The 14,239-nt window shown below is 40.9% G+C and overlaps 1 protein-coding gene across 2 annotated transcripts in view; it reads right to left on the bottom strand.

Annotated features, from left to right (window-relative positions):
* Positions 1 to 4,117: 4,117 nt before the first annotated feature.
* SEC23B (SEC23 homolog B, COPII coat complex component) overlaps positions 4,118 to 14,239 on the bottom strand; it is a 47,354-nt gene continuing 37,232 nt past the window's right edge. For both annotated transcript variants that reach the window (XM_044263522.1, XM_044263523.1), the window contains exons 18-20: positions 13,525 to 13,680; positions 13,068 to 13,133; positions 4,118 to 5,236 (exon numbers count right to left, since the gene is read on the bottom strand). In XM_044263522.1, coding sequence (XP_044119457.1) covers positions 5,147 to 5,236; positions 13,068 to 13,133; positions 13,525 to 13,680 — 312 coding nt within the window. In that variant the 3' untranslated portion in view covers positions 4,118 to 5,146. The remainder of the gene's footprint in view (positions 5,237 to 13,067; positions 13,134 to 13,524; positions 13,681 to 14,239) is intronic.

The following is a 14,239-nucleotide window of genomic DNA, read 5'->3' as shown; positions in this document are numbered from 1 at the left end:
GGGTCCTGGGATCAAGCCCTGCTTTGGGCTCTCTGCTTGGCAGGGAGCCTGATTCCCCTTCTCTCTGTGCTTGCCTCTCTGCCTACTTCTGATCTCTGTCAAATAAATAAATAAAATCTTAAAAAAAAAAAAGAATACCAAGAGTTGTAAGGATTTGGAGCAATCAGACCTCTTAACTGGTGGAAACATAACACATCACAACCTCTTTGCAATACTGAAAGTTTCTTAAAAAGTTGAACATATACCTACCATATTACTCGACATTCCATTCCTAGCAATTTATCCAAAAGAAATAAAAACATATCCACACAGACATGTAGATGGACTTTCACAGAGCTGTAGTCATAACAGCCAAAAAAGGGAAACAACCCAAATCACCATCATCCGGTGAATGAATAAATGAGAAATGATATACAACTTGGTAATAAAAAGAATTACTGATACATGCAGCTACATGGGGTAATCATAAATGGATTATGCTAAGTGAAAGAAGCCAGACACAAATGAAACTAGACAAAACTCTAGGAACAAACTAATATACAGTGAGACAAAGTTGACTAGCAGTTGCCTACTAAGGAAACCAACGGGGGCGGGGGGGGGATAGAAAAGTTCTGTATGGTGATGGTGGTTTCATGAGTGTACACATCTGTCAAAACTCATTGAACTGGGGATCCCTGAGTGGCTCAGTTGGTTAAGTGTCTGCCTTTGGCTCAGGTCATGATCCAGGGGTCCTGGGATTGAGTTCTGCATCAGGCTCCCTGATCAATGGGGAGTCTACTTCTCCCTCTGCCCCTCCTCCCCACTTGTACACTCACCCACGCTTGCTCTCTCTCACACACACACAAATAAATAAAATCTTAAAAAAACAAACAAAGTGGGACACCTCGGTGGCTCAGTGGGTTAAGCGTCTGCCTTTTGCTCAGGTCATGATCCAGGGGTCCTGGGATGGAGTCCCACATTGGGCTCCTTGCTCAGCGGGGAGCCTTCTTCTCACTCTGCCTGCTGTTCCTCATGCTTGTGTGCTCTCTCTCTCCCTCTCCCCCTCTGTGTCATAAAAATGAAAATGTGTTTTTTAAAAAAAAAAAAAGGTGGGGGGTGCCTAGGTGGCTCGGTGGGTTAAAGCCTCTGCCTTCAGCTCAGGTCATGATCCCAGGATCCTGAGATCGAGCCCCGTGTCAGGCTCTCTGCTCAGAGGTGAGCCTGCTTCCCCATCTCTCTGCCTGCCTCTCTGCCTACTTGTGATCTCTCTGTCAAGTAAATAAATAAAATCTTTAAAAAAACAAACAAAAAACAAACCTGGTATTCTGTTGCAAGATTTGTTTTCTTCTCATCCTGAGCAACTTTGCTCATGTTATTTATTTTATTTGTTAATGACTGAAATCTGCTCCAAATTCTCCTGAAAGAAAATCCATTTTAATTACAACCAACCTGCTGGGCATTCTGTTATCTCTCACAAGCTCCCTAAACTCAAAATGTCCAGAACTGAATTTATCAGTGCTAGAAAAGAAAGAGCAAAGAACTCCTTCCCTCCTTTTCTGTAATTCAGAGAATAATTGATATATCACCCAAGCCAGAAACTTGAACTCAGACTCTTGCCTAACACCCTACCTCTGTCCAAACACCTGCTTCTGTTCAGACCTCACCTGGATTCCAGCTTCTTCCCATCCATCCTGCCACTCTCCTACTGTTTTTGTTTTTTTAATTTTTTCTCCTACTGTTTTTAAAATCCCTAACAGGGGGGCGCCTGGGTGGCTCAGTGGGTTAAAGCCTCTGCCTTGGGCTCAAGTCATGGTCCCAGGATCCTAGGATCGAGCCCCGCATCAGGCTCTCTGTTCAGCAGGGAGCCTGCTCCCCCCCCACCCCGTCGCCGACTGCCTCTCTGCCTACTTGTGATCTCTGTCTGTCAAATAAATAAATAAAATATTTAAAAAAAAAATCCCTAACAGGTCATTTCCCCTGAGGTCAGAGGCTTTCTTTGCCTTCAAGATGGATTTCAGAGTCTTCATTAGGCACACTGGGCTCCATGCTTTCCTCCTCAGGATAGCTGCTTTCCATACACTACTCTCCGCCTCCATGTTCTCTCTGCAAACAGCCACCAGTACCCAGAGGTAGGATCTGTATGGCAGTGTCTTCTATGTTAGGTCTCCCAGTGGTGCCACCTCACCACCTAAACTCCTTGTCACTGAAGAGAACACCAGTGCAAGATAGGTCTATTACATTCTACCTTCTGTTATTTTATTTTTTAAAGATTTTATTTATTTATTTGACAGAGAGAGAGATCACAAGCAGGTGGAGAGTCAGGCAGAGAGAGAGAGAGAGAGAAGCAGGCTCCCGCCAAGCAAAGAGCCCAATGCGGGGCTCGATCCCAGGACACTGAGATCATGACCTGAGCCGAAGGCAGCGGCTTAATCCACTGAGCCACCCAGGCGCCCCTACCTTCTGTTATTTTAAAATGGAAAGGCCTGGGGCGCCTGGGTGGCTCAGTGGGTTAAGCCTCTGCCTTCGGCTCAGGTCTTGATCTCAGTGTCCTAGGATTGAGCCCTGCATCCGGCTCTCTACTCAGCGGGGAGCCTGCTTCCCCCTCTCTCTCTGCCTGCCTCTCTGCCTACTTGTGATCTCTGTAAAATAAATAAAATCTTTAAAAAAAAAAAAAAGGAAAGGCCCAAAATGGAATAGTTTCAACCTTAATCAGATTTCTGTGCTCTTCTATATGACATACTCAATTAAAAATTACATTCATGGGGGGCCTGGGTTGCTCAGTTGGTTAAGTGTCGGACTCTTGATTTCAGGTCAGGTCTTGGATCTCAGGGTCTTGATTTCAGGTCAGGTCAAGCCCCGTGTTGGGCTCCACGCTGGGCATGGAGTCCACTTAAAAAAAAAAAAAATCCCCCAAGTAAGAAAAATATTCTATGAGAGGCACCTGGGTGGATCAGTGGTTTAAAGCCTCTGCCTTTGGCTCGGGTCCTGGGATCACGCCTGGCATTGGCTCTCTGTTCAGCGGGGAGCCTGCTTCCCTGCCTCTCTCTCTGCCTGCCTCTCTGCCTACTTGAGATCTCTGTCAAATAAATAAAATCTTTAAGACAAAAAGAGAAAAGAAAAAGAAAAATATTCTATGGAAAATGTACACAAAATAAAAGCCCTTGGCATTTAAAATGTGTTAAACACCTTAAGATAGGAAAGGCCCTCCAGAACTCATACCAAAGGCAAAAGGCTGTAATACAAATTCAAAATACAAGAAAGAATCAATCCAGATGGCTCAACATCCAATTGATAGAGGAGTTTCCAGCTTTGTTTTTCTACATAGGACTCAGTACCTTCTAATAAATCATGTAATTTACTTCTAATTTTTGTTGTTGTTGTTGGTCTTCCCTAACTAGAATATATACTCCACCAGGGCAGATATTTGTTTTATTGGCTACATACCCAGTGTCTGTAAGACACTCCATACATAGCAAATACTGAAAAAATATTTGTCAAGTGAATGAAAAAATAGTTCCGAAGTTCTGAGAGAAAATTGTTTTGGGCCTAGAATTTTATACTCGGCAAAGCTAAGTATGAAGACTGAATAGATTCAGTGAATTATCTCCCATTAACTTAAGATACAGCAAATGCCTTATGGGATTAAAGGAATTGTAGAACGAACCCAGACTTCCAAACAAAACAAATTCCTGGATGACTTGTCAGCAGTTGGGCGGTGATTAGAGAGGAGATCAGTGATCTCTAAAGAATGGACTTCAGGGCACCTGGGTGGCTCAGTTGGTTGGTGATTGCCTTTGGCTCAGGTCATGATCCTGGAGTCCCAGGAATGAGTACCTGCATTGGTCTCCCTGTTTCTCCTTCTGACCCTCTCCCTTTTCATGCTCTCTCAAATGAATAAATAAAATTTTAAAAAATCACCTGCCCCCAAATTAGAAACTCTTAGGGAAAACAACAAATACACAAAGTTATGATGCAAAAAAGAAGCAAACCAACCTGAGAAGTGCTAGAACATAAGAATGTAAATGACTGATTTTGTCACTGGGAACATTTTCCTTCAAATGGTGTAGGGACTGGGACAGCAAACCCATGGAGAAAAATGTAATACTACCTGACTCAAACAAGGACATTGTTAACATTATCACAATTATATAAATGATCTTTATTTGTTTTCAACTTTCAGAATGAACTTTGAGACAAAAGACATAACTATGGTTAACAGGTCGGAATGTAAATTTTACCAACCTTGATAATAAAAAAAGAAAGGTACAGTCCATCAAAACTGGATGCTACAGAGAAAGGTCCTCATTCTGGAAAATGGGAATTGAGAGACACTGGCTAACACTGATAACATCAACAAATAACTTGAAAAGAAAGGTTAAAACCAGTCACCTCTGAAGAGTAAGTCTAGGCTCAGGGAGTGGCGGGAACGGTTATTATAAAGTTCTTTAGGATATGTTGTTTTGTTTTTTAAAACTATGCATATACTACTTTGATTTAAAAACAAAAACAAAAAACAAAAAAAAAAGACACCAGTACCTGTTTAAGTTGTTTTACTTGATGCCCAAGATAACTGCATTATCACTTTGTTAGGGCTACTGATCCCCAGCAGCCACCTGGGCTGGGCTGTTTACATGTGAGTTAGGGACAGTGCACTCCAGACAGCTCTGCCTTGATGATCAAGTTTCACATATTTCAACCTTTCCCTCACTTAACATTTAGACAGAAAATGAGGATTAAGTTCAGGTAATACCTCTTGGGGGAGTCACTAAAAACATACACATACACACATAGAAACTTCAGGAAATCAAATTTGTATTAGCATTATTTTAGCCAGTGTTTGCTTTATCCAGATTTATTTCCTGTCTGATCATTATGATTTTCACCTAAGTAAGTTGCCAAAATACATTACCTTTGATTTTATGTAACAGTAAAGTTAGGATACAAAAAGTACATAAACATCTACAAGTACCAAAACATTTGATGATGCAGGAAAAGGGGCACAAATAAGGAATACAAATAAATTATAATCTAAAGAGTTACATACAATGCTTCCTTTGATTATTTATTAAAACCCACAAGTAAAGTGAAAGGAATGTTTTTAAGCCATTATCAGCAATTGTGAACACAATCCAATGTGCTCTTTGATGTTCTGCTCACATCTTCCAGCTTAACAAGCACTGGAAACAGCCAGCTTCTTCAAATGATCCATGAACACCTGCAGGCTAACGTCATCAGTTAGGATGGGTGCTCCTGTTTCCTGAAATTTAATGTAAAGATTAACTGGCAGGTATCTGAAAAGCTGGTTAGCATTTATGAATTACTAAGGACGCTCCCGCCACCTCAGAACATTCACAGTGCTACCTGCTCTGCTAGGAGGACTCCCGCCACTGCCATTCTCTGCTTAGCTAACTGTTCTAGCAACTGAAGCATAATTTCCTCACAAAACCCCTCTCCAACCCACTGAGGTCAAGCCATCCCCTGCCACTATTAGACAGTTTGGGCATATACCCTTCTGCTTTAATCCTCTCCATGGTTCTGATGACCGGCCCAGAGTCTGGCCACCCATCAAATATGAGCTCCTGGAGGCCACACACCCTGTGTCTCACCTTCCCCATCACCCTGCCAGCACCTAACCCAATGCTCTTCATGCCCTGCTTACAAGAGAACCTTGTATGGTAGTATATTTACAAATGAGTGAATCAGGATCTCCACTGAAAAGATGGTATCTGTACTATCAGAAAATGCTCATGATTTATGTAATGTGAAGGGAAAAGAACTGAAACCTTGATTTCTAGTAAGAGCTCAAATCTGTAAAAAAATAGGTAAAAACATACACAATATACACATTTTATATTACCTACAAAGAAGCCAGGAATACTTAACTCTGGACAGTGGCATTATAAGTAATGTTAAATTTTCTTTCTTAATATTTTATTTAACATATTCAAATTTTCAAAAATGATACTGTACTACTATTAAGAAATTATAAGTATAATTAAAATTTTATAAGATGCCTTCCGGGAAGGAGTACCTGTAACTTTTCCCTACTCCTTCCACCATGTACAACTGGAAACCCTGGACATTTTATATAATAGAAACGTAAGAAGACTGTAAAAGGTGGAGAAGAGAGCAAACAAACTAGGGGCCCTGGATCCCAAGGAACAACACAGTGGTGAGCTCCTTGGGTTTCCTTTTGGCCTCTACATCCCTGACCTGGAGCTGAAAGGCTGACAAACAATCATTGGACACAGAAAAAGACACAGAGAAAGTCAACTTTCTCTAGTTAAAGGACCAGCATAGCCTAGCAAGACAAAAGATGTTAGATATTAACTCCAGTCAAAGATGACAGAAAAAACTGTGGCCCCACACACACTTGCAAAAGCTGAGTGAGCACCTAAGATGGCCACCTTCACAAGACAGTAACAAGGGAGCCCATGAGGATGGGTTCAAAGAAAGCCAAGTACGGCACTGGGAATTTCCTCCCCAATGGCCAAGGGGACATCTCCCTAATTGCCATGGACCCAACAGAGACCATTCGGGGAGCCTGCACTTCTACCCAGACCTCTGGGCCCCCTGCATTGGGTATCAGAGGCGGCCCAGTAGACAGTGCGCACTTTCACCACCACCCAACACTAACAAGGCCATCTCCACAGCAGGATCAGTGGAGACTAGGTGGGAAGCTGAAACACCCATTCCTACCCAATAGTAACAATGAATTGTCCCCCACCCAGGTGTCAAGAGGCCAATGGAAAACCTGGATTGCTATCTGGCAGTAATGAAACAATGTCTTCCCAGCTTCCCTCCTAGAGCAGCGTGACTAAAAGCCAGCTAAAATAGCCTATTTAAATAGATCCAGAGTCTCATAACAAATATGAAAATGTTCACATTTCAATAAAAAATCACTTATCATCGGGGCACCTGGGTGGCTCAATGGGTTAAAGCCTCTGCCTTCGACTCAGGTCATGATCTCAGGATCCTGGGATCAAGGCCCAAATCCACCTCTCTGCTCAGCAGGGAGCCTGCTCCCCCCACCCCCACCGCCTATCTTCCTGCCTACTTGTGATCTCTGTCTGTCAAATAAAATAAATAAATAAATCTTGAAACAAACAAACAAAAAACAAACAAAAATCACTTATAACAACAGTCAAGATCTCAAAGTGAATGAAAACAGACAGCAGGTGTTAACACCAAACTGAGGACAGTGTTAGAATTATCTGACAAAGACTTCTAAGTAGCTTCAATGAGCAATTACAAACACACTTGGAACAAATGAAAAAACAGAAAGCCTCAGCAAAGAATGTCTCAGGAAAGTAGATAGAGAAGAACCAAAGGAAAGTTTTATTATTCTTTTTTTTTTTTAAGATTTTTATTTATTTGACACAGAGAGAGCGAGCGAGCACAAGCAGGGGAGTGGCAGCAGAGGAAAAAGCAGGTTCCCCACAGAGCAGGAAGACTGATGGGAGACTCGATCTCAGGACTCCTGGATTGTGACCCAAGCAGAAGGCAGTTGCTTAACTAACTGAGGCACCCAGGTGCCCCAAAGGAAAGCTTTAAAACTGAAAACTACAGAAACAAGTAAAAAGCTTGGTGGATGAGTTCAATAGCAGAAAAGGAACAGAGACAATAATCAGTGACCTGGAAGATAAAATAATAGAAATTACCCAACTGAAAAATAGAAAATAAGTGGGGAAAAAAACGAACAGGGCACCAGGGACCTGTGGAACTACAAAACACCTGACATCCATGTCATCGGCGTCCTAGAGAGAAAGGAAAAAGAGGATGGGCTGAAAAAGTATTCAAACGCCTGGGTGGCTCAGTTGGTTGGGCGGCTGCCTTCAGCTCGGGTCGTGATCTCGGGGTCCTGGGATTGAGTCCCGCATCGGGCTCCTTGCTCGGCGGGGAGCCTGCTTCTCCCTCTGGCTCTGCCTGCCTCTCTGTCTGCCTGTGCTCACTTGCTCTCTCCCCCTCTGTCTCTGACAAATAAATAAATAAAATCTTAAAAAAAAAAAAAATGGCTGATAACTACCCAACTTTGGCAAGAGAAATAAATACACAAAATCAAGAAGCCGAGCAAATTCTAAAATAGGTTAAATCCAAGGAAATCCACACCAAACACATAGTACTTATAACAAAGAAACAATCTTAAAAGCAGCTAGAGAAAAATGACATCTTACCTATAAGGGAAAAGCAGTAAGGACAATGAATTTCTCATCAGAAACCACAGAAGCCAAGAGAAGTAGCAAAACATTTTTCAGATGCCCAAAGAATAGGGCTGCCACCAAAATCCTGCATCTAGAGAAAATATCCTGCATTAAAGAAGGGGGAAATCAGGATTCTCAAATGAAAGAAAACTAATAATCTATCATCAGAAGACCTAAAAGAATGTCTAAAGGAAGCTCTCTAAAAAGAAAGGAAATTATAAAGAAGGAACCCTGGAATATCAAGAAGGAATAAAGAACACAGTAAGCAAAAATATGGAGAAGTATAATAGGACTTGCTTCTTCTCTTGAAGTTTATAAATTATGCTTCATGGTTGAAGAAAAACTATTAACACCGACTAATCCATGTAGAAGAAACATTTAAGACAATTATAAATGGGATACGATAAAGGAATGTAAAGGGGAGTTAAGTTTTTTGTTTTTGTTTTTTTTAAGATTTTATTTATTCATCTGAGAGAGAGAAAGAGAGGCTGAGCAGGGGGAGAGGCAGAGGGAGAGGGAGAAGCAGACTCCCCAGACTCCCTGCTGAGCTGGGAACATGGGGCTTGATCCCAGGACCCAGAGATCATGACCTGAGCCGAAGACAGACACTTAATCATCTGAGCCATCCAAGCACTGTGGTAAGTTTTCTATATGTCACTTGAATTGGTCAAAAAGATTCTAGTCAACTGTGATAAGCTATGCATATATAAGGTAATACACAATGCTCTACTATCTACAACTGGGAGTAACCACTAAAAGCTACACAAAGAGATACACTAAAAAACATTATAAACGAGTTAAAATGGAATTCTAAAAAATGTTCAAGTAACCCACAGGAATGAAGAAAACAAAAAACAGAGAAATGAAAAACAGAGAAAGCAAATGGAAAAGCAAAAAATAAAACAACAGAAAGTCCCAACGTATCAATAATTACCTTAAATATAAATGGCCCAAATGCAGCAGTTATGAGTTTAGCAGAGCAGATTAAAAACCATGGGTTATTTACAAGAAATTCATTTCAAATATAATAAAACAAATAGGTTGAAAGGTAAAGAATGGCAAGAGATATAACATGCAAACAATATATTTTGCATGAAAACAGTGAACTTTATTAATGTCAGATAAAGCAGACATCAACGCAAACAAAATGACCAGCAACAGAAGGAGAAATTATATAATGATATAAAATCAACCCACCAACACAACAATCCTAGATGTGTACACATAAACAATGGAGCTACAAAACAGGAACAAAAACTGACAGACATCAAAAGAGATACATATAGACGAACTCATGATTTGAGTTAGAAACTTCAACACCCTGTCTCATAAACTGACAGGGCATTCAGTGAGAACTCAACAACACCATCAACAGGATCTACAAGGCATTTACAGAACACTCTACCGAACAACAGCAGAATACATACTCAGGTGACCATGGAACATATGCCAAGAGAGACCACAGTTTGGGCCATAAAAAAAACTTCAAATTTAAAGGCACCGAGGTCATAGAAAGTGTATCTCCAGCCACAATGGAATCAAAATAAAAAATCAATAATCAACAAATAATAAAATCTCCAAATACTTGGAAACTAAGCAACATTTCTAAATAAACCCAAAGCAAGCAGAAGAAAATAAAGATTACAACAGAAACCAATGAAACTGGGCGCCTGGGTGGCTCAGTGGATTAAGCCGCTGCCTTCGGCTCAGGTCAAGATCTCAGGGTCCTGGGATCGAGTCCCGCATCTGGCTCTCTGCTCAGCAGGGAGCCTGCTTCCCTCTCTTTCTCTCTGCCTGCCTCTCTGTCTACTTGTGATCTCTGTCAAATAAACAAATAAAATCTTTAAAAAAAAAAAAAAAAGAAAACCGATGAAACTGAAACCAAAGACAACAAGACATGAAAAGGAAATAAAGGTATTCACACTGGAAAGGAAAAAATAAGCTGTTTTCTATTTGTAGATGATATCATTACCTATGTTGAAAATCTTGAAGAACCTAAAAAAAACCTCCCAGAAGTACTGACTCGGGAAAGTCACATGATATAAGATAAACACACAAAAATCAATTGTACACATATACTGGTAATGAACACTGGGGCACTGACATCAAAACTACAATACCAATCACAATTCCTAAAAAAATAAAAAATAAAAAAAAATAAAGAAAAGAAAAATGTGAAAACATTTAACACTAAGGAAAGAAATCAAAACAGAGTGGAAGACAAAATGAATTCACAGATTGGAAAGCTCAGCACTGTAAAGATGTCAATTCTCCTCCAAACTGTACAGAAGATTGATGTAATTCTTATCAAAATCCCAGCAAGTTTTTAAAGACATAAGCAAAATTATCCTAAAATTCTTATGTAGAAGCAAAGAAACTGGAATAGCTAAGTCATTTTTGAAAAAAAAGTTGGAGAAATCAGAAAATTTGAAGACTGGCTTACTATACAGCTACAGTAATCAAGACTGTGTTATTGGTACCGTGATAGAAACACAGATCAACATAACAGAGCAGAAAACCCAGAAATGGACTCACACAAATAAGATCAACTAACCTTTGATGAAGACACAAAAGTAATTCAAAGGAAGCAAGACATCCTTTCAACAAATGGTATGAGCAGTTAGACATCCACATGCATAAAATAAAACTAAGCCTCACATCTCACACACAGACACACACAAAATTTTTTTAAAATATTTTATTTATTTATTTCGCAGGGAGAGATATCACAAGTAGGCAGAGAGATGGGGGGGCGGCAGGCTCCCTGCTGAGCAGAGAACCAGATGCGGGGCTCAATCTGAGCCACCCAGGCACCCCACAAAAATTAACTCAAAATGGATCACAGACTGAAATGGAAATGTAAAATTAGACAAACAAATATGGCAGATCTTTGGGACCCAGGGCTAGGCAGAGTTCTCAGACTTGGCACCAAAAGTACAATCCATAAAAGGAAAAACTACTAAAGTGGATTTCATAAAAATTAAACATTTTTGCTCTGCAAAAGACCCTGTAAAGAAGATGTACATACAGACAAGCTAGAAGTGAGAGAAAATATTTACAAATTACATATTTGACAAAAAGAATTCAAAACTCAACAGCAAAAAAAGCAAAAACTCATTTATACGATGGTCAAAAGATTTCATTCAAGAAAATATATAGATGGAAAAAAAAGTACAAAAAAGATGCTCAGCATCATTAGCCATTAAGAAAATGTAATTTGGGGGCACCTGGGTGGCTCAGTGGGTTAAGCCTCTGCCTTTGGCTCAGGTCATGATCTCAGGGTCCTGGGATCGAATTCCGAATCAGGCTGTCTGCTCAGCAGGAGGCCTGCTTCCCCCTCTCTCTCTGCCTGCCTCTCTGTCTACTTGTGATCCCCCTCTCTCTGTCAAATAAATAAAATCTAAAAAAATGAACTTAAAAAAAGAGAGAAAAGAAAATGTAATTTAGGGGCACCTGGGTGGCTCAGCTGTTGAGCGTCTGCCTTCAGCTCAGGTAGGTCATGGATCAAGCCCCACATCGAGCTCCCTGCTCAGTAGGGAATCTGCTTTCCCCTCTCTGCGTGCATCTGTGCCTACTTGTGATCTCTCTGTGTCAAGTGAATAAAATCTTGAAAAAAAAAAAAAAAAGAAAATGTAATTTAAAACCATAATGGTATACCAGTACACACCTACTGGAATAGCTAAAATCAAAATAATGACAATATCAAATATTGGCAAGGATGCAGAGAAAAATGGATCACTCATACATCGCTAGTGGGGATGTAGAAGGAGGCAGTCCACTCTGGAAAACATCAGTTTCTTAGACTAACCATGAGATTACCATACCATTGAACAAATGTAATCCTGGGCATTTACCTTGGAGAATGGAAGACTTCTGTTAATGAGAAACCTGTACATGACTATTTCTAGTAGCTTTACTCCTAACAGCCAGGAACTGTGAAGGAAGGACATCCAGATGTCCTTCCATGGGTGAACGATAAACAACTACAGTACACTGATAACACCCACAATACATCAATACCATAGAATACTACTCGACAAGTAAAAAGAAACAAATTAGTGATTCCTGCAATAACCTGGATGAATCTCTAGACAATCATGCTGAGGGAAAAAAGCCAGTCCCAAAAGTTACATACCATACAATTTCACATATATAATATTCTTGACAAAATCATAGAAGTGGAGAACGTGGCCGTAGTTTTCATGTGTTAAGGAAGAGGTGGAGGTAGGCGTGAAGTTAGAGTGACTAACACAAGGGCAAATCAGAGATCCTTGTGGTGAAGGAAATGTGTATTTGGACCGTATCTGTTTCAATATCCTGAATGATACTGCATTCCAGCTGTGCAAGATGTTCCCACTGGGGTCAGGAGGTCAAGAGCACAGGGAATCTCTCTGTATTATTTCTAACAACTGCTTGTAAATTTACAATTGCCTCAAAGGAAAGTTTAATTTTCAAAAATGTTACAAGAAAACAGTCAAAGAAAAAGACCGGGCGGAGACCTAAATGTTCGTAATAATTAGATAAAGGAGGAGACAGGCTGAAAAGTGAGGAGACAGAGCCAGTGGTGATCAGATGTTTTTACCCCACACCATTGGGAGAGAGAAGTGGGGTCGGGGCTGGGTCAGGGGGGCAAAGGAAGTCTGGGGAGATGCTGCTGTGTCTATGAAGAGAGCCAAATACAGGTCACGCTACAGAGTTCTGTCCTCTGGTCAAAGAAGGGGATCCACACAAGTTGCTCCCTCCTGCCTCAGCTATGTTACAGAAAGCCTTCCCACCCCCCAGCAAAATACCTGAGTTATTCTGCTTCTAAGGCCAAAAGGGTAACTTGGTAAATAGGTGTTCAAAAAGGAGCCTGGCATCCTCCCCAGATACCTGACAATTTCTTACCTGTCCCCAGGCATACAGGTTATTGTGTGTCTGTGATGGGTTCACTTTAGACAAAAGGAATCGAGCCTTTAAAAACAAGAGATTTAAAGATTACAAGTGACATTAATATTAGTGTAGTAGAAAAAAAGTTTTGACATTCCTTTTGTTAAATTAGTTTTGTGGGTTTTTATTTTTATTATTATTTTTTTTTAACCACAAAGGCACGTGTTTCTTTACTGTAAGCCAATGACTCTCCATTTCTTAGGGTTCCTGAAGCATGAAGCATGTGTTTTATTTTGGCAGTCTTCTACTTTTACATTAACGTATTTTGACCACTGATTTAAGAAGTCGTGTTTGGAAGTTTGCCTGAATGTCCGTTTATGCCACCACATAAAATATTAAACCATGCAGTTTGGATTTATAGCCATAGACCTCATGCAACCACCAGAACACAAGAGCTGGGACTCAACGCACTCACCTGGCTGCCTCCGTGCTCCGTGTTAATGTAGCGTGGCATTGGGAAGCGTGCCTGCAGAATCTCTTGGGCATCATCCAGCGGTGCCTGCAGGAGGTGCTTGAAGTTTTCATACTCAGGCATGTCCTGGTACCCTGCTTTACGCCACTGGGCTATGGTCTGCACCAAAATAAACCAAACAAAACCACTGTGGAAACACTGGAACAACAGTCTTCTCTGACATTCTTGACATTCTAACACTCCCACCATGACTCGTTTCGGGGAAGAAGCCATGTCAAGAATGACGAGTTGCAGCAGGTAGCAAAGGGAAACTTCCTCTGCTTAAAGTAGAGGAAGCAAAGAGGTGCAGCCAGGACACCCCCCACTACACAGTTCTCCCCAAAAGGTCAGAGCCATCAGTCACACCTCTTCCCTTTCTAACTGTACATACCAACTAGCTAAAAACACCCAGGGGCGCCTGGGTGGCTCAGTGGGTTAAACCTCTGCCTTTGGCTCAGGTCATGATCCCAGGGTCCTAGGATCGAGCCCCATGTCGGGCTCTCTGCTCGGCGGGGAGCTTGCTTCCCTTCTCTCTCTCTCTCTGTCTGCCCACTTGTGTCTGTCAAATAAATAAATAATTAAAAAAAAAAAAAAAAAGAATCCTCTGCTTTAGGACTGCTTAAATTCTTAAAAACAAAAACAAAAACAAAAAAAACACCCAGGGTACAGGTGTCCCAAG

This window comes from Neovison vison, chromosome 8 (genome assembly GCF_020171115.1).
Source record: "Neovison vison isolate M4711 chromosome 8, ASM_NN_V1, whole genome shotgun sequence".
NCBI lineage: Eukaryota > Metazoa > Chordata > Mammalia > Carnivora > Mustelidae > Neogale > Neogale vison.
This window is presented reverse-complemented; position numbering and strand designations above follow the sequence as displayed.